A 21,689-nucleotide genomic window follows, 5' to 3' on the forward strand; every position below is an offset into this window, starting at 1 on the left:
AATAGAATGGTGCTCTAATACAAGGCTAACTGTGGTTCAGAGTGTGAGCAAGGCAGGTGCAAAGTGGTTCAAACAAGGGACACACCTGGTAGAGTTATGAATGTTATGAGGAAAGCTACATGCAGGAAGAGGCATATGAGCTGGATGCTACGAGAAGGTACTTAACAATGTGTTAAAAGAGAAAACTCCCCTAACAAAGATATCCTGACCCAGGTGTAGTTCTGGTCATGATCAGTAGCAGCTTGATCTCAGTAAGGTCAACTAAGATAAACTATTAACTAGTGGTAGTTGATTAAGCAAAAGTGAGATGACAGAGTGAATTACTCTGCTAAGTCCTTGTTTATGTTTAATATGGGATAAAGTTTGCTGACAGCCAGATTTTCACTTCCAGGGGACTTGGAGGATTAAGTGGCAGAACAAACAGTCAGCACCCAGAGTGGGAGACAGTGGGGTGGGGCGGCCACGGCTGTGTCAGAGGCAATAGTAGCAGCAGCAACTTTGAGGTCCAGGTGAACCAGGAGAAAGGATGAGTTTTGTGTATGAAACTATGAACAAAATGGTAAAAGAATAGTTATTAGCACCACCAAAATTGGGGTGGAGGGAAGAACAGTCCAAAGAATTGACATGAGCTCCTGAAGAGCAAGTAGCAGAATGGAAACAAATGTTAGATAGGGTGTATCTGGGAATTATACTGTGTCTTCTTTTATTTCTCTTTTTATAATAAACTTATGAAATTGAAGACATTCTCTTTTTCCCCTTAGAGAAAATAAGGCTTCAATGATCATGGAACATGACATGTTTATTTGGGTAATAAGGCAGAGACTTTGAGTGCAGGGGTGGGTGTGTGTGAATACATGGTCTCTGGTGCCTGTTTCTTGGATATCATGAAATTTAGAACTATCTGCAAGTAACTTAGCTAAATATCATTTGGCCATTAGTTCCTTTTGCAAGACTATTTATGTTTCCAAAATGTATAATGACCCTGATGTTTTTCATTTGTTTATTTGTTTATTTATTTCAATCAATAAAGGTTTAGTATATTTGCTAATTATAGATGATATGATTCACTAGTTAGGACAAAGATTCCAGTGACAGATTGCCTGGATTCACTACTCCAGTTCTTAGTTTTGTCATCTTCAATTGGAGATGAATATATTTTATTCATCACGGGTTTACAAGGATTAAATGAGTAACCTGCACAAAGCACCAGGAAAGTGTCCATCACATAGCCAGCAAATGTTAGCTGCTCCTATTATTAATGTTCCTTGCCAGGAACTCTCAGGGTCATCAGGGGCACAGATACAAATGTGACATAATCCTTGCTTTTGAAGAGTTAGCAGTCTCAAAGACAAGACATATGCATAATAACTAATTGTGCCTGGACAAATAGAGAGTGCCAGAAGAGAAGATAGGAGGTCCTGGTCATTTCAGAGAAAGGGAACAGCGTGTGAACTCCGCGGCAGCATGAAACGTCCTATGAGTTTGGTTTGGCTGGGGCGTGGACAAGTGTGAAATGGATTCATTGGTGCCAGAAGATAGAAAGAAGGCTGGTCAGCTTTTCAAGGGTTCAATATGCTCTGTTGTTGGAGTTGGACTTGATTTTGATGGGATGAGATAATGATGGAGGATCTCAAGCCAATTGTAAGGATGGGAGAAAGTAAGCGACTGGACTTCACACTCTGAAGGATAAACTTGAATAAGAAGTGAGTGGATAGGAGGAAGCAATGCTTAAGAAAAAAGAGAATAAGGAGGGAAGTAGAAGGCAGGGAAAGCCAAGATCTTTGATTGCCTTGTGACAAGAGGAGGAAGAAAATAAAAAAGAAAAACAAGGCTTAGAAAAAAAATAGAGAGGAAATAGGAAAGAGGAATATAGTTAGCCTCTACCTCCTTTTGAGAATAGTTTATTAATCAAACATTGCAACCCACCAAATATTCCAAAAAAGAAATCATATGAGCATATCAACTAATGGGGGAAAAGCATTTGACAAAATTCCATACCTATTCTTGATAAAAAATAAAAAAACATATATATATATATAAATAACTAGGAATAGAAAATAACTTTTTCAACCTCACAGGGAATATCTACAAAAACCTACAGGTAACATCACACCTAATAGTGAAAGACTGAATGCTTCTTCAAGTTGGGGTACAAGACAGAGATATACACTATCACCAGTCTTAATCAACACAGGAGAAGTTCTAGCCAGCACAAAAAAAGTCAACAAAAAGAAACGAAAAGGATACAGATGAGAAAAAAGAAACACAAATGCTCAGTCTTGTAGATAGCACGAAGGCTTACATAGAAAATCCCAAATAATCTACCCAAATCTCCTAGAACACACAGCAAGGTCTCAAGATAGAATCAGCATATAAAATCAATTGTACTTTTACATTAGCAATGAATATATGGAAAGCAAAATTAAAAGCCCAATGTCATTTATAATCACTTGGGAAAAAAAGAAATAGGAACAAATCTAACATGTAAGACTTATATGCTGTAAGTTACAAAATACTGATGAAGGAAATTAAAGACATAAATAAGTAGAGAGATATAACATGTTCATAAATTGGAAGACTCAATATAGTAAAGATGTTAATTCTCTCCAAAATAAGACACAGATTTAAGCAACTCCTACAAATATAAGCAATACAATTTTTGAAAATGTAGATAAGATTATTCTAAAATTTATATGGCAAGGCAGAAAAAAATAAATAGCTAAAATAGTTTTTGGGAAAAAGTGGTAGGAATCCCCCTGTTTCTGGGCACAGTAATCAACACTTTGTAATATAGGCAGAGGGATAGATACATAGATGAATGATACAGGGCAGGGGACACAGACATAGGCTGACACAGTATGGCCAACTGATTTTTTCAAAGGTGTGCAAGTAATTCAATGAAAGAATGATAGTCTTTTGTAGCAAATGCTGCTGAAAAATATTCATTGGCAAAGAACATGAACCTAATCTTAACTTTACATCTAATACAAAACTTAACTCTAATGGATTATAGATTTAAATATGAAATGTAAAAGAAGAAAACTTTTATAAGTAAACAGTTGAAATTTTTGGGATCTATGACTTAGTGTAGTCTTAGACATGATACCGAAATTATAATATGTTAAAAAAATGATAAATTGGGCTTCATCAAAATTCAAAACTTTTGGTCTATGTGGGACTCTGTAAAGAGAATGAGAAGACAAGCAACAAACAAGAAGGAAATATTTGCAAACCACACATCTGACAGAAGGACTTGTATTTACAATATGTAGAGAACTCTCTACAGGAAAAAAAAAACAATCCAATTAGAAAATGGATCAATGACATGAAGGGACCTATGGTGTAAGAGGATATAAAGATGAAAAGATGTTCAATTCAACATCACTAGCCACTAGGAAAATGCAAGTTAAGACCACAATAAGATGTCACTACACACCTATTGAAATGGCCGAAATAAAAAATAAATAGTGACAACACCAAATGCTTGCAAGGAAGCAGAGACACTGGATCTCTCATACATTGTTGATGAAAATGTAAACTGTTATAGTCCCGTTGAAAAATACTTGACAGTTTCTTAAAACTAATCATACACTTACCACACTATCTATCAATTGCATTCCTGGGCTTTGATGCTAGGAAAATGAAAACACAAAAACCTGCACATAAACATTCTTACCAATTTTATTTGTAATAGCTAACAACCAGAAACAATAAAAATGCTGTTCAATATGTAAGTTGTTAAACCAACTGGCCCATCCATACCATGGATTACTGCTCAGCAATAAAAATCAAGAAACTATTGATGCACGCAGCAACTTAGATCTCAAGGGCATTATGCTGAGTAAAAAAAAAAGTGAATTTCAAAAGGCTACATACTGGATGATTTAACTTACATAACACTCACTAAATGACAAAAAATATATAGGAATGGAGACCATATTAGTGGGTACCAAGCACTGGGGTGGGGGTGAGGAAGAAGAAGTTAATGTGACTACGGAGGAGTAGAATCAGTGTTTGTAGTGACGGCATAGTTCTACATCTGTATTGCAGTGATGGTTATACATTCTACACTTGTGATAAAAGTGGCATAGAACTAGATGCACATGTTATACCCACGCTGATCTCTTGGTTTTGATATTGTGCTATCAGTATTTAAGAGGTAACCACTGGGGAAAACTAGGACAAAGGTCTGTGAGTCAACTCTGTGATTATATCTTAGCAGTTTCCTGTGTATATAATCATCTCAAAATAAACAGTTAAAAGAAAGTTTGCTTAAATATTAACAGAACTGTTGCTGCGTGACAGATTATGGATTGTTAATGCTTTACCTTTTGGAATTGCTATGCACTCTCCTATTTTCTCAAAATAGTCTTGTGTTACTTTTATAACAACAAGAAACTGCATTAAAATGGAGAAAAAAATAAGCCTGCTTTTATTTTCTTGATGGCACAAGACTCAAAGTGATTAGCAGGCATGATGGAGTTCATAAATATCAGACTTTGAGATGCAATTTTTCTGCAGAATTACATCTGAAAAGTTGCCTAACCAGAGTGATTTCTAAAATCTCTCTACGTAGCAATTCCCTTCTCCCTGCCTATTTAGCTAAGATGTAAACCATACCCTCTCCTTACATATCATTTTTTAATCAAACATAAACTGAGGTTACATTCCTGCATCCACTAGAAATGAAAATGTTAACATAAAAACATAATGTTTCTCAAGCCAAATTAATTATAAATACTTAGGAATGTTAAATAGTTTTTGAAACAAGATTCATGGATCAGATTTATATCAAGTAGAAACATACTAGTTAAATGCCATAAATACATGTGCGTTAGACACTTCTAATGAGTTTCCGTGTACTCCTACACCTATTCCCACAGATGAAGCTGTCACTCACTATTATCTCCAGGGAAAATTCCAAATTCCTTAAACAAGCCATATCATGCCTTCAGAATTTGGTCCCTCCCTCCTTTTTTAGTTCATTTCCCACCATTCCCAGGTTACCCATCCCAATCCAGGAAGGAAATTAACATATTTTGATCATTTACCCTTTGCTAGACATTGTTCTAGGAGTTTCATATCTCTGTTGCTTTTGTAAATGTCTCAGTAAGCCACCCCTTCAGTCTACTGAAATTCATTCTTCAAGTTTAAACTCCAGATGGTACCTCAGAGAATCTCTGTGATGCTTGACAGTTTCCCTCCTTTCTCCTCTCCCTCCCCTCCAAGTTATTGATTTAAATTACTTCTTCTCTTGTGTTCCCACAGCATTTTATAAATAAATCTATCATACCTTCTGTATCATTGAATTTTACATTGTTATTTTTCCAAATAAAGGGTCCAGCACAAATAGTACCCCCTTCTTACTGCAAAATCTTTTATTACAAAATAATAAGCATTTAATTCTGTAACATACACATTGAAGCACACCACATGACATTTTAGGTGAAATGTTCAAGTTAAAACTATAGATTATTACACCCATATTATTACCGTACGAACCACACTCAAGCAGGTGTTACTTCTGCTGGTCCCTGTAGGTTGTGACTCAGGGATACTACTGGAATAACTTTAGAGACTAAGTGGATAGCACAATGTTTAAATTTTATATAGATATGCAATTAGTTGAACTAAATATATGAAGCTAATATTTAGGGGTTTTTATAGTTAGAAATGCCTCCATTTCCAAAAGTGTGATTTCTATGATTTCTTTTAATACTGACTTTCTAAAGGTAGTTACTCTGTTACATAAGGGCAAGAAAGGGTAGAAATCCTTTTATTAGAGAGCACCTGCCAGTCACAACTCTTCTCTCTATTGATATATTAGGGAAAAACTGGTCTCTATCATCATCACCAAGCCCTTATTATATAAAATGTTAAAGGGACTTATCTAAGAAAAAGAAGATGAAAAATATGAACAGTGAAAGGACAGCAAACTCACAGTTATTAAAAACCACACCTGAAACAAAAGCAAACTAAGAGGACAGATAGATCAGGAGTGGAATCATAGAAGTGGAAATCACATGGAGGGTTAGCAACAGGGGAGTGAGAAGAGGAGAGTGGGGGAAAAGGTACAGAGAATAAGTAGCACAGACAGTAGATGGAAAATAGACAGGGGGAGGGCAAGAATAGTATGGGAAATATAGGATCTAAAGAACTTGAGGCATGTAGACATAAACTAAAGGGGGGGATAGTGGGGGAGGTGTGCAGGGTAGAGGGGAGTGAAGGGGGGAACAGGACAACTGTAATGGCATAATCAATAAAATATATTTAAAAAGCTGGTCTCTAGTACACAGAATATTTATGGATCTCTTTTTGCATATGTCTGGAAAGAAATTTAACCTATATTAGTTTGATGTAGTGGCTACATTAACTCAATATTTTGTTCAGTCCAACTTCAACCATTACAGAGAACGATAGCATTAAATTTAAAAGTATGGCGGACTGTTGAAATCCTTTTGAATAGACTAAAGCTCACTTATAGCTTTAGGAAATGAAAGACCTCAAGTTTTACCACCAAAGATCAATCTTACTGAAGTTATAAATTACTATAACTGTATAATTATAATTTCCCCGGTAGCTGTTTTCACTTTTATGCATGAAATAAATAGGTTTTGGAAAATTGCATCCAACAAACACTAATGGAGTTAACATTGGTGATGTTATTATTACCCAATGTTTCCTCTGAAAATCCCTTCAAAGCTTTGTGTGCTCCATTTCATTATACCTTGTAACTGGGTTATCAATAGGAAAAAGTATGTTTAATTGTCCAGGTATTTGAAAATAATGTATTGTCATTGAACATATTCTTACTGTTCAATGACAATAAAAAAGCTTAAATGTCTTAGAGTCATGTAGAAGTTGTGTATTTTCCCCCTGAAAGTGAGCTGTGCATCTCAGTATCCCCATCCCAACTGTCACACTCTGTCATGGTTGTGCTGAGCTGCCACCACCAATTAAGAAATATAAAATTAAATTTATGGATTGAGAAGAGAAAATGGCGGCGGAGTAGGACGGAGCGAATGCAGTTCTCCTACACTTGGGGGAAAATCCTGGCAGACTTACAGAAGAACAGCGCAATCAATTCCCCAACCAACAATTCCCCAGCATTTATGAAAATAAGAGACCAGAGATAGTGACGAACCAGACCGCTGGGGATTGTTGGGGTCTCAGGGACGCGAGTAAGGACGGAGGCGAACAGACCTGCGGCAGCCATTAGCCAGCGAGTAAAGACCTCGGAGCCGCGGCTGCCGCAGCGGTTAGAGCCCAGAGGCTTCCTTCCGTCTGTGCCCAGCAACAAGGGCGTCTGCCACGGAGAACTCATCGGGAGCCTGGCAACCCTGTGAAAAGTCAAGGGCAGTGGCAGCGGTGGTGGCGGCAGCAGGACGGCAGCCATTGGCCGGCGCATAAAGACCTTGGAGCCTTGGCTGCCTCAGCGGTCGGGGCCCAGAGGCTTCCCCCTGCGCCCAGCGACAGGGGCGTCTGACACAGAGGACTCATTGGGACACCAGCACCTGTGAGTAAAGACAAAAGCGGCAGCGGCAGGGCCGGCTGCCCTTGGGAGCCAGGCACCCCAGAGTAAAGTCAAAAGCAGCAGCGGCGGGACCAGCAGCCATTGGCCGGAGCATAAAGACCTCGGAGCTGCTGCTTCCGCAGCTTCCAGGGCCCAGAGGCTTCTGTCTACGGCCAGCGTCCGAGTGTCTGCCACAGAGGACTCAGCGGGAGCCCAGCAACTGTGAGTAAAGACAAAAGCGACAGTGGCAGGACCAGCTGTCCTGGGCCAGCCCAAATGCCTCAGAGCCGCCGCTGCTGCTGTGTTAGGGGTGTAGAGGCTTCCGTCTGTGGCCAGTGCCACGGAGGACTCATAGGGAGCCCAGCACCCAGTGGAGGATTGGGCCGGCTGCGGGGTCCCTGGAAGAGCTAGCTCCCTCCCTCACCATCTAGGAGGGGCTGGGTGGCAGAGACCTGTCTGCCTAGGTGTGCAGGGAGGGTGGCAAGGACAGGGGGCCGTGTTCAGTTGCGATCTCTGTGGTCACTAGCCCACCAGCCTGCCAGCCCAGGAAATTTGAGAGGAGCATTGTCCTAACCAGTCAGGTTGGGGATTGGGCTGGGCTGAGAGGCACGCTTTCTGGAGAAGTTTTTACTGGAAAGTGGACTGAGGTGTTCTGTGAAGGCAGCTTGACTTGCTTCTCACCCAGCCACAGGACAGTACCAGATCCCGTGGGACCAAGGCAGCCTGTCAGGTGGGCNCAACTGAGAAGGGTGGAAATGGGAGGGAGGGGGGAGGATGGGGGGTGGGATGGGATGGGAGTAATAGACAGAAAACTATACTTGAAAAATAATTAAATAAAAAAATTGAAAAAAAATAAAATTAAATTTATGACTCATTATTTTCGGGGAAATTCACTTCCAAATTTTTAGTAATGACAAATGCCAACTAGAAGGTTAGATGCCAATAAATATGTAATTTGGAAAAATGGGTACATTTTATAAAATATACTAAGCTTCCCAAGAATAAATTTATTGAATTGCTCCTACCAAACTATGAGTTTCTGTCAACGAAGTGTTCAAAAATAGCTGCTTTCCTCCCCCTCCCACTGATGTCCTTCTTATCACTTCTACCTTTTCTTGCCTGCAGAGGTGACTTGGAATTTGGGGGATGAAGATGTAAATGTGTGCTGATGGCAGAGCAAAACTGGCCCAGCAAAAGGCACCCTGACACGTATTGTTTCATTTAGTGATGAGCAAATCTTATGAATATAAATGTTCTGGAAGCATGACACTGGATGTTATTGTAAAAAAAACCTTTGCCTTTTCTAAGAAAAAGCAGACTTAGAATTTCCGTAGAAAATTTGACATTAGTTGCAAATGAACTTTTAATGTTTCCAAGAAATATTGAAAGCAGTTATGTTTACCAAAATAGCTGAAGCATAAAATTAGAAGAAATCTTTAAGTTTGGAAGAGAGTCAGGCTTCTTTTAACTCATTTGGCTTTGATTTTCCCCTTTCAAAATTAGTCTAGTGATGAGATTAGAAGGATGGGAAAACTTATAGCAAATGTTGACTTCTAACAATATGAGTTAGCATTAGAAAGAAGTTTTCAAAAATGAATTTTCAGTTATTTTGGACTATGAAACTACACTTGAGGAAACTATCATGTGAAATAATTATCTTCTTCTTTTTTTATTATTATTGGTGTTCAGTTACAGTTGTCCCACCTTTTTCCCCATTGCTCATCCTTACCCCGTTCCCCCAACTCTCACAGTCAGTCTTCCCCATTGCCCATGCCCACGAGTCCTTTATGATCTTTTTCCATTAGATTTTACTTTTAGACAAACCTAATGGGTGTAAAAATCTAATAGAGGCTTTTGATCTCACTGCTGTTGCATAAATGTGTAAATACAAACTCATGCTGGCAAAGCTTGTAACGACTAAGGAGTTCACATACACCACACACATGCTGTGAAGTCTGCAGCCTCAATGAAACAGTGACTCAAACAAATTCTAAAAACAACAACTGGATATAAAAAAAACTGGGTGTGTAAGGTTATAGGTTAGTATCAAATTGATGTGTGTGCGATTTTCAGCTCTGAAACTATTGATAGTGTGATCTTGAGCCTTTAACTTCCAATTTTTGTTTCTTCACCTGAAAAATGGAAATAAAAATAACAAAATGGAAGAAAAAATACTATTTGCATTGTTAGGGTTATTTTGAGAAATAATTGAGATAAAATATGTAATGTGCTTAATAAATTAAGCAAATTCACATAGTGAATTCTCAGTGAATCTTAGCCACAATTTTTGTTGATTATTATAATTATTGTTGTGATTTGCTGTATATAGTCAGTCAGTTGTTTTATTTAAAATTTTCTTCATTTATTTAAAAATGTTTCAAAGTCAAATCTGACTTATAGGTTTTTAGATTTAAGTATACTCAAAATGTGATATGTTAAACATAATTGATATAAAATATATTTATGACTTAAATACTCTATTTTAAAACTATCTTTCTCAATAGGATTTCCGTTATCAGATCTGCTGAACAGTCTTACCCTTAGTGGCAGATAACAATTACAAATATAACCTAATCCCATTGGGATGTATACTTACAGAACTGATCCAACAGAAAACTCTCCTCATTTTTTGGAATTTTATTTTCTCAGACCAATTGTGGATTTGAGGAATGCAATTTTTTATGTCTCTATACTTAATAAGAAATAAGGATGTGGCATGTCCTTAATGATATTCTCTGAAAACAGCTGGCTGTACATGGGTGTGGGATGAAAACTGGTCTGCTGCATGTAAAACCTAGGCTTAAGGTTTGGAAAGATTATAGGTCTAATCTTTAATTGATAAGCTACAGGATTTGAGACAATTTATTTATCTTTCCAACTTCAGTAGTAAAATGGGTTATTAATCATATGTATTTCAGAAAATAGCTGTAAATATTAAATGAGCCAATGCCTGTTAAACATTTAGCACTGTCTGGAGTCTTGTGAGTGTTAAATAGTCATTATTGTTTTCATAATGTTATTAATTTCATTGCTTTCTTGGCTGGGTGGTTGCAATAATTTTCATTGTTGCTTAAAATGTGATTCTGATGGGGTCATCAGTTTTATAACTTATGCCACACATAGAACTGGCTGTAAGGGTAATAAACTGAGAGAGTGTGAAGGTTTTGTACCAAAGATATGTGGTAATTGGGAACAAAACTTGAGGAACATGATTTGATGAGAGAAGTTGGAAATACCATTTTCATGACTGAATGAAATAAATGACTGTCTATTGCTTTAGTACTTAAATTTTGGTGTTTCAGTTTTATACCACAAGCAATTGAAAAGTATATCTTAGTTCTTTATAGACCAATAATGCTCAAATTTGTTTTTAGTATTGTACTATCATATAATAGTTTGTGGCTAATAGACTTCATTTACACACTTTTTAAAGGCAATAGCTAATGTTTTCTTTTAAGGATAAGTTAAATCTCTGATGAATTTCTTGATAATCTAATTATTCTAATTTTGAATTGTCAGTTTTGTTGAGAAATTAATGTTCTTCAACTTTAAGAATACTCAGAATACCTTGTTTTGGATGAATAAATCATTTCAGGGAAATAAAAAGGCCAATACCTAGAACATTATGTTCGGATAAGGTACAAGTATTGTGGCGCTGATTATGGCATGAAATCACAAAAGCAGGAGTAGCCACGGTAAATCAAAGGCCTTTGGGCTCTCAGGTCTTGGGAGAGTGGCATTTGTGAACTGAGGCACTGACTTGGGTAACTTTTAGGATTTAAATGAGTGCACCCTAGTTAATGACCACTGCCACTGCAGCTGGAAAAGCAGCAGCTGTGACAATCACATTAGGTATCATGCAGTGAAGAGATAAACAGAGAGTAGTTGTCTCTCTGGACAGCCTCTCTCTCTCTTCTCTCCATCTCTCCCTCACTGCTCTTCCCATCTCTCTCCCTGATCATCATCTGTCTATTTACAGAGTGTGAATAATGTGACAGACTCAAGAAAAGGACTGATGGTGTCAAATTTGAATTATATATATTTAGTATGACTCCTACTCCCTTCCTTTTTACAATGCTGCCCAGACATAGTCATACACTGTGGAGGTTAAAATTCTGAATATGTGTTACCCTTCCAGGAAAATGTGGGAAGCAATGTTCAAATTATTCCCAGAATTATTAATTAAAAAAATGTTCAATCGATACCGTATTTTCAGGAGTTGGACTATCTAGTTACACCTGTATATCAGAAAATTAAGCATTTACTCAAGGAAAAATCATAAACTTATTATTAGAAACCATATACTTATTTAAATAGCTTAGGCACTCCTATCATTTCTCATGCTTTGTAGCTGCTGGAATCTCTGTCTACTTACTGGATGGAGCTTTCAATGCGGGTGATAGTGAGGAAAGCAGCAAGGTTTGCTGTATAAGATGAGATGACAATCAAAGCAAAGAGCCACCAGGCCCCCATCATCATGCGAGTAGCCAGAGTTGTGTATGGGACCTCCCCACCTGTGGAGAGAAGCAATGAGAATAAAAGAAAATCAACAAGTATTTATTGAGAATTTTGAAGTCATACACGTTCAAAACCAAGTTAATTCTTAAGTAGTGAAATATTTATATATAGCACCAGCATAGATCTCTATATTTTGCTTATGTTCACTACTTTATTTTCACTCTCTTTTATGAGATTATGTGACACCCAGTCAAAAAGAATAGTATAATGTATTTAAATAATATTTCTTCCACCTTTTGTTCAACCCTAAAATTAATTATGGTCTTATTATAACCAGAGATATACATTTTATTTGCAAGGGCTTAATTATTCACTAGTTAAGTGAAAGCATTGTTATTATGCTTCTGTTTAATACAACTTTTTCATATTTCTAGTTCAATAAGTAATATTGAAGGCTTTTTTGTTAAGTTCTCTAGAATCACAGGTTAGTAATGACCTTGGGATCACATATATTACCGTTGGCTTTAGCATCATCACACATGTTTTGTTTTCCTGATTGACTAGCTACTTTTTACAATCTTGGGGAATCTTCCTCTCCATGTTTTGAATGTTGGCGTGCCCTTGGACTTGGTCTCTAGGTTGCTTCTCTTTTCTGTCCACATCTCCACTCTAGCTAATCTCAAATTCCCTGAGTTTGAATATCACCCACAGTATACTTCGATAACTCTCAGGTTTATATTTCAAGCTCCACTCTCTCTAGAAATCTATAGACAAATCTACATGATTTCCACTTGAAATCTAATGGGCATTTCAGACTTACCACATTTAAAGCAAGACACTTTGTTTTTACTCCTAAATTAACACCCTGGTCCACACTTTTCTCAGGGAGTTACAACAGTCTTCACTTTATTTCTCAGATCAGATACTTAGGAATTTTCAAATCCAGTGATAGCCCATCCAGGAACAAGGTCAGTCACATTCACCTTCAAACTACATAAAATTCTATGTCATCTCATCACTCCCACTGCTATCTCCCCTTCTTTGACTGTACTGCTGAACCACTCACATGGCTTACCTGTTTACGTCCTGGGCACTACCAATCCTAATTCTATCACCATGGTACACTTTAAAAATGAGAATGAGATTCCAATATTCTCCTGATCAAAACTTCAAGTGATGCCCATCATTCTTAGAAAAAAAAATCCCAAATTTCTATTGAACATATCAGTGCCTACAAGTCCTAATATCAGGTAAACTTCAGGACCTTATCTCATCCCACTCTCTTGATAAACTTCTTACAATTTCTTCTACAATGGTTTCTGTCCTAGGGCCCTTGCACTTGCAATTTTTTTATATCAGGAATTCTCTATATGATTTACAAATGGCATTTCCCTTTAGCTTATTGAAGTTTTTGCTCAGATGATACTTCTCCACAAACACTTTATTACCATTATATTGAAAGTAACTCCCTACAACCTCACACTCTCAATCTTCTTGTCTCTTTTAAAAATTATAATTGATCACATCTTGTATATTTTTATTTTTCTTCCTTATAATATAGATTCTGATATACAAACAATTTCTGTCCCGTATTTAGTAGGTAAATATTTGTTGAATGAATATATGTTTTATATGAAATTAATAGTCTAAATAAAAGAAATATCCTCCTCATACATAACAGGCATGAACAGTCCAAAATATGGCTCAAGAAGAACTCAAAGCCCCAGAGCTGATAACTCTAAGCCACTGAGAAATAGCGAACCTCTCAGATGCACAGTTCAAAATACTGATGATCAGGATGCTCACAGAACTGGTTGATTATAGTCACAGATTAAAGGAACATATGAAGGCTAAACTGATTGAAATGAAGGGAAATGCACAGGAAACCAATAGCGATGGAAAGGAAACTGGGACTCAAATCAAGGGAGTGGACCAGAAGGAAGAACGAAACATCCCATCAGAAAAGAATAAAGAAACAAGAATTCAAAAAAATGAGGAGATGCTTAGGAACCTCCAGGACATCTTTAAACGTCCCAACATCCGAATTATAGGGATACCAGAAGGGGAAAAGAAACAGCCATGAGTGGAAAACTTATTTGAACAAATAATAAAGGAAAACTTCCCCAGTCTGGTAAAGGAAATAGACTTCCGGGAAATCCAGGAAGCCCAGAGAGTCCCAAAGAAGTTGGACCCAAGAAGGAACACACCAAGGCTCACCATAATTACATTAGCCAAGATTAAAATGAAAGAGAGAATCCTAGAAGCAGCAAGAGATAAGGGGACAGTCACCTACAAAGGAGTTCCCATCAGACTGTCAGCTGATTTCTCAAAAGAGACCTTACAGGCAAGAAGGGGCTAGAAAGAAGTATTCCAAGTCATGAAATCCAAAGACCTACAGCCAAGATTGCTTTATCCAGCAAAGCTTTCATTTAGAATGGAAGGACAGATAAAGTGCTTCTCAGATAAGGTCAAGTTCAAGGAGTTCATCATCACCAAGCCCTTATTATATGAAATGTTAAAGGGACTTATATAAGAAAAAGAAGATGGAAAATATGAACAGTGAAAGGACAGCAAACTCACAGTTATTAACAACCACACGTAAAACAAAACCAAACCTAGAGGACAGCTAGATCAGAAGTGGAACCATAGAAATGAAGAACACATGGAGGGTTAGCAACAGGGGGGTAGGAGGAGGAGAAGGGTGGAGAAGGTACAGAAAATAGCATAGACAGTAGGTAGAAAATAGATAGGGGGGAGGGCAAGAATAGTAGGGGAAATATAGAATATAAAGAAGTTGAGGCACGTGATCATAAACTAAAGGGGGGGAGTGGTGGGGGAGGGGGTGTGCAGGGTGGAGGGGAATGAAGGGGGCAATAGAACAACAACTGTAATGGTATAATCAATAAAATATATTTAAAAAATAAATAAATAAAAATAAATAAATAAATAAACAAATAAATAAATAAATAAAGGAAATTAGTCTATGCTAATAAGAAAAATAAATTAGAGATATTATATTAGATTTTCCCAAGTCCATCAATATGTGAGTGACTTAACAGGACTTGATTAATTATAATATCTGATTTTTATGACAATCATTATTTCTTATTGTGTAATACCTAAATTTACAATGTAGCCCAAATATGCATGCACTTTGGTTATCTCCTGGGCTGTTTTCCTGATGTAATATACTCATAACAGGCTAACCACTGACATCTGATGCACATTTTTCAAAAGCAGTTATAATGCATTTCAGATACTCTCTTCTTCAAAGCAAATATTCACACAACTTTTAAAAGATAAAAGCAAAAGAAAATACTTTTAAATCTACATGGTAACTTTCTAAATAAAATAACTAATCGAAAAAATAAAATATGGACAAGATGATAGCTGAAAACTAAAAGATGTTAATATGAATAAGAAAAGTGGAACAAAAAATTAATGACTGTAAAGTTTGTTTCATAAAGTTTCAATCTTTAATACAGTTATTATCACTCATATGGAAGAATATTTACTGAGTTTTCTTCACCCTGCACCCATGTCATGTAATTTACACTTTGAGTAATTACAATATTCTTGTAGAATCTAAAAAAATGATAATTTTATCTGCATTTAGAAATCAGATTCTGGAAGTAATGGGAATCTTGGCTTCTAATTTTGATAATTCTAGACAATCCTCCTACTGGCAGCAACTAGAAAAATTAAATATATAATGCACTTGAGAGCTAAAGAGGCAGTTAAAATTTAGAAGACCAAGATCTTGAAGGAAAAAGTAACCCATAAAATATGATCTGATATTTAGAACTACTTTCCCAGAGGGATAAAGGCCAATTTAACATGAGGAAGCCAGGAGACTAAGAAGCTGAACAATGCTTTTGGAAGCTTTCAAAGGTTAAGTGGCTATAAAAATTAAGGCCAGAGCATGCTAAGTGGAAATAGGACTAAGAAGACCAGAAAATCCTCATATGCTTAGTTATCAATAATCACAAGTCTATTAAGATACAGGTTAAAGAAAAATACAAGAGAAATAAAAATATTTTGAACTTGATAATAATAAAAATACTCCATACCAAAATTTTATGTTTTAATAGCTAATGGAATTCCACTGAATTTGTATTTAGAGGAAAATTCATAGCCTGTAATGTATAAGAGAAAAAGGCTGAAAATGAATGAGCTCATAAATTTCAAGTTTAAAAATTCAAGGCCAACCTGAAGAACATAGAAGCTAGAAAAGAATAAATATAAGAGCAAAAATTAATAAAATAGACAAAAATACAAAAACGATAGTTGATCTAACAGAGTTTGGTCATTTGAAAAGTCCTATTAAAAGCTATTAACATTGATCATGAAAATAAATAAAGGCAAAAGACAATAATAGGAATAAAAAGGACACTTTGTTACAGATTTTACAAACACTAGAAGGGTAAAAAATGAAAGTTCTTAGTACAATTTTATGCCAATTATTTAAAAATTGAGATGATGTGGCCCAATTTTTATAAAAATTGCCACCAAAAGAAAAGAAAATTTAAATAATCTTACAAATTTTAAAGACTTTGAATCCACAGTTAAAATTTACCCATTAAAAAATTCAAGGCCAGTGGCTTTACTGGAAAAATCTAACATATATTTCAGTAAAATTAACTCTAATTTTACACATTACTCCATGCATTTTATAGAGAAAGCACAACTTTGATAACAAAACTTGAAAGATCATTTTAAGAAAGGAAAATTACAGGCCTACAAATTTCATATGATTGTAGATAGAAAAGACTTAAAATAAATTAGCAAAGTGAAAGTTGCAACAAATAAATAAGCATGATGGATTTATTATATGAAATAAATGGTTGCTTTGCCATTCAAAATTCATCCACTGGAATTTACTATATTAACAATGCAAAGGAATAAAACCCTATAATCATCTTGATACATGCAGAAAAAGCACAAATAAAAGTCAAAAGGCAGTCTTAAAAATAAAAATAAAAAACCTAGAAATAAATAAGCAAATAGAAGTAAAAGAACAATTTTAAGTCTCACAACAGTATTTTCAGAAACCTACAGCAACCATCATATTCATTAATAAGATAAGTATTTTTAAAGGCTGTCTAAGGGCTACAAGTTGTTACCACTTGTATTTAAATGAAGGTGCTAAACAATGTGGTTCAAGAAGACTACATATAATTTAAAATAGTTAAAAACTGGAAAGAATAAGATAAAAATTATGAATTAAAGATGATTTGAATATGTATATAGAAAATCCAAAAGAATATAGAATAAATTACTAATGTTAAGTTATTTATCACTTTACTATAGTACGATGTTAAAAAATTAATCAGATATGTATATACCAGCAACGTCTGAATAAGTGAAATTAAAAATTATATTATTTGTAACTAAAGTATAAAATGCCTAAGAATAAAGATGTGAAAGACCTCTACATGAAAGTCTATAAAACTTGAGTGAAATAAAAAAAAGATTAAATAAATGAGCAAATGCATCATGGTTCTTGATTGAGAGACTCAGTAATATAAAGATATAAATTCTTCTCTAGTTGATTTATAGCTTCAGGTTTTTTTTTTAAAATTGTGATAATTTTTTTTTATATTTTATTTATTAGAGGGGAAGGAGAGAGGGAGAGAAACATCAATGTATGGTTGCCTTTTGTGCATCCCCTGCTGGGAGTTGGCCTGCAGGGAACCTGCCTGCAACCCAGGCATTTGCCCTGACTGGGAATCCAACCGCGATCCTCTGGTGCACAGGAGCTTCAGGTTTTTTTGTGTGTGTGAAGAGTGAGAAAGAAANTTTTTTTATATTTTATTTATTAGAGGGGAAGGAGAGAGGAAGAGAAACATCAATGTATGGTTGCCTTTTGTGCATCCCCTGCTGGGAGTTGGCCTGCAGGGAACCTGCCTGCAACCCAGGCATTTGCCCTGACTGGGAATCGAACCGCGATCCTCTGGTTCACAGGAGCTTCAGGTTTTTTTGTGTGTGTGAAGAGTGAGAAAGAAAGCTCAGAGAGAGAAAGAGAGAGAAGCTAAACGTAAAATTTTTATAAAATTGCAAAAGGACAAAAATAGACAAAACAATCTCTAAGAAGAAAACGACTGGTTTTCGCTGACTGTAGCTTTAGATCAAATCAAAGAAAATGATCCATGTGTATCTTAACACTTGATTTATGCCCTGTTGTCACTGCAGTACTACAGAGTGAGAGGTCTCTTCAATAAGCACTACTAAGTCAATTTAAATATACGTGAAAAATAAATGTCTTATACAAAAATCAATACCAAATGCCTTATAAATATAAAATACAAATAATAAAACTTCTAGAAATTAATGTAAAGTAACATATCCATTATACCCACAAGGATTCTTGAACAGAGCAAAAAATGCATTAGCACGAAAGATTGATAAATTTCATTATAGTAATAATTAATAGTTCAAAAGACACCATTAAGTGAGTAAAAATACAAGCCACATAAATGATACTTGAAGTACAGATTTCTAATAAGAATCAGCAATATATATTAATAACCTCTATAAAATAGACAATAATCAGAAAAATGGGCAAGAGACTTCATAAAAAATAACCAAGAAGCCAATAAATATGTAAAGAAGGTGGCAATCTCATTGGTGATCAAAGATACACAAACTAAGAAAAATGTAACACCACTTCTTAGCCACCAGAATGATTAAAACAAGGAAATAGACAATAGAAAGTGTTGCCAAGGATGTGGAGATCACAAAATGCTGTATCCTGTTGTTGAGATTGTAAGTTTATTGGTTTACTTTGATAAACAATTTGATCGCATTTTTGCAAACTATCATATGCAAAGACTCAGCAATTCTACTTAAGACTCAGCAATTCTACTTCTTAGATAGGTACCCTAAGAGTAAAATGTATAAATATATTATGGTATATTCATATATAGAAGAACACTATACAGCAATGAAAATGAACAGATTTCATTTGTATGTAACACCGTAAATGGATTTTACAACTAAATGTTGAATAAAAGAATGCACACTGTGTGATAGTTTTACAAAAACAGGCAACATGAATAGTAGTGCTTATATTCTCTGAGTAGTTATCTTTGGGTTTAGAGAATCACAGTTGAGATGGGGCAATGGGTGCTGTGTCATTGGGAATGTTCTAGCTTTCCCGAGGTAGTAATTGCACAGGTGATCTATTGCTGGTAATTTATTGAGTTGCACCTTTAACTTTTATGCATTTTTCTATATGTAAATAATAATTTCCTATTAGTAAAACAAAATAAAATTAAAAAACAGAGAGAAAGGTGAGGTTAACAAAGACCATTGTGTTTTGTTCTCTTTTCTTTATGTGCACATCTGAAAAAAAAGTCTTTTCATAGTTCAGGATGCTAGAGGAGACAGTCAAGTAAAAGACAAGAAATTATCTGGTAAATTTAAAACACTACCCCACTTTGTTAAGGCATGGCAGAAATTAGGCTGGCAATTCCTGACCCATCGTGTGTGCAAAGGCCTGAGACCAGGAATGGGTATTTCAATTCTGGTTGTGCCTGGTGAGTGTGAAGCCCCCTGATATCGCTCTGTAGAAGCATATGAAATTTATATTTTCCAAAGTGACCCCTCTAATGTAAGGAAAATGTTTCTACACAGTTTTGTATTTTGATGTGACTAGTTTGCCATATCAAAAATATGTCAACCTTGCTACTACAGTATATATTACCTTGCTTACAAAAGTTGTTAAAGAAATAAAATAATGTGTTGCCCTCAAGCAAGATTGTGAAACTTGATAAATTCATCTGAATCCAGCAACAGTTTGTTGCTCTAAGTCTTACTTTGTGTGAGTATATATGCATCTTTCTGTTTGCCTGAAAATATAAAAATTAATTAATTGTTTAAAATTCTACAGTTTGGCTGTTAGTACATCAGTTTTTCATATGTTTACGAACTCACAAAATATTTATTATATAATTTGAGACTCTGAAACTCTTATGGATTATGATTAAAAAGAGGACAAAAATTATTACTTTTCTGCATAAACATTATTTTTTCAGGAGTTGGATCCTTTGAGGGCTGTGAACCAAAGGGTTGCTGGTTCAATTCCCAGTCAGGGCACAAGCCTGGTTGCAGGCAAGGACCCCAGTGGGAGCCATATGAGAGGCAACCACACACTGATGTTTCTCTCCTTTTCTTTCTCCCTCCCTTCCCCTCTCTTTAAAAATAAATAAATAAAACATTTAAAAAAGAAGAGTCGGATCCTTATTGGAACCAGGTTACCAGGAAAATGGCTAAAAACTAATAGCAAATCAAAGATTTCCAGTATTAGAGGTGATTAAATATTTTCAATTAAGGTGGTCATTTGGTGTGCCAATAAATATTACAATGTTTCACACTTACAAAATAAATAATTTAGAAAATATGAAGAAGTGAAGTGTTACAAATTTGTCATTCCAGGTTAGTGATCTACATTTAAAAATGGGATAGAATGTAAATATCTTCTAAATGCTTAAGGTATGTCAGTCTTTATATACTAACCTAGTCTTTGAAGCTCATTTACAGAAAGCCAAATTGAGTGAATGTGACAAGATTTGTAAATGTTTTATTTACTCATTTACTGTTATGGAGGAGAAAGCAGAAGGATAAGGAAGGGCATGTGAGCTACATCTATGGCTTCCCATTTGCTACAGGCTAGTAGGTCCACTATCTGAACCCATGTGTAAGGTAGGGCAGGTTTCTCTAATGTGGCCTATCATTGGTATAACAGAGGCTTTAGGTGGTAGAGAGAAATAACATCAAATCATATTGTGCTGTGTTGAGGAAGTTGTTTCATTTACAATTATGTCTCAGCATTATTTTATTATAGCATGAACAAAGTCTCAATTTGGTTATACCAAGTCTCATTAAGATTATGAATTTATGTTTATAAATGGAAAGCAAATTTCATATTCCCTTTGGCAGGCAACTGAAGCTAATTAAAATTATTAATGTTGTTTCATTTATATAATACTGATATTATAATTATTTTCTACCACAAATGGTATGACTTTTATACGTATATTAACAAACACAATCTTTATTAACAAAAACTTCACCCCCTCTACAATGTCAGTTTCAAACATTCTACTCTCCTACTTTTTGGGCTTCCTTCCTTTATTAAATCTGTAGTCACAAAAGGAGATCTATCTAAGATTTATTTACCCTATCACCTTTTTCTCGCCCTTTCTACTTGCTTAGATATACTGCCCTCTTAACCAGCTTAAATTCAGTGATTTGTTAAAATCAATTCATTGCATTTTTCTTGAACGCCTTTGAAAGGAGCTGTATTGAAGTAGAAGGTCCCTTAACTGCAACTTTAAGAACATGTGGATGCGCAACACACACAGCGTTTACCACTAGTCCCCACTGTGAACTGGTTAATTCTTATTTCTCCAAGGATAGTGTCAGTGGTGGTATTTAGACATAATTGCTGCAAATCTTTCCCTAGGTATCATTTAACCAACACTATTTTTTCTCCTGTATTAACTGCTTGGTGTTCAATTACACTGGAAATATGGTCATAGAATAAATTAATTACACTATATTTATTAAGAGTAACTTGATATACATAAACTCTTTTAAGGCAGATGAATAAATTTTTCAGAACACTAATTAGCAAAGTACTTTTTTTATGAAACTAGTTAACTCGTCTTGAATTGGTAAATGTCCTCTTTTAAAGATTCTGAACTTACATTGAAAT

The 21,689-nt window shown here is 35.5% G+C and overlaps 1 protein-coding gene across 1 annotated transcript in view; it reads right to left on the minus strand.

Annotated features, from left to right (window-relative positions):
* GRID2 (glutamate ionotropic receptor delta type subunit 2) overlaps positions 1-21,689 on the minus strand; it is a 1,449,169-nt gene that overhangs the window by 267,608 nt on the left and 1,159,872 nt on the right. Inside the window, exon 12 of the mRNA XM_037046096.1 lies at positions 11,889-12,027. Coding sequence (XP_036901991.1) covers positions 11,889-12,027 — 139 coding nt within the window. The remainder of the gene's footprint in view (positions 1-11,888; positions 12,028-21,689) is intronic.

The sequence above is a fragment of the Sturnira hondurensis genome, unplaced genomic scaffold (assembly GCF_014824575.4).
Source record: "Sturnira hondurensis isolate 20B ecotype Veracruz unplaced genomic scaffold, ASM1482457v3 Scaffold0004998, whole genome shotgun sequence".
In the NCBI taxonomy this organism is placed as follows: domain Eukaryota; kingdom Metazoa; phylum Chordata; class Mammalia; order Chiroptera; family Phyllostomidae; genus Sturnira; species Sturnira hondurensis.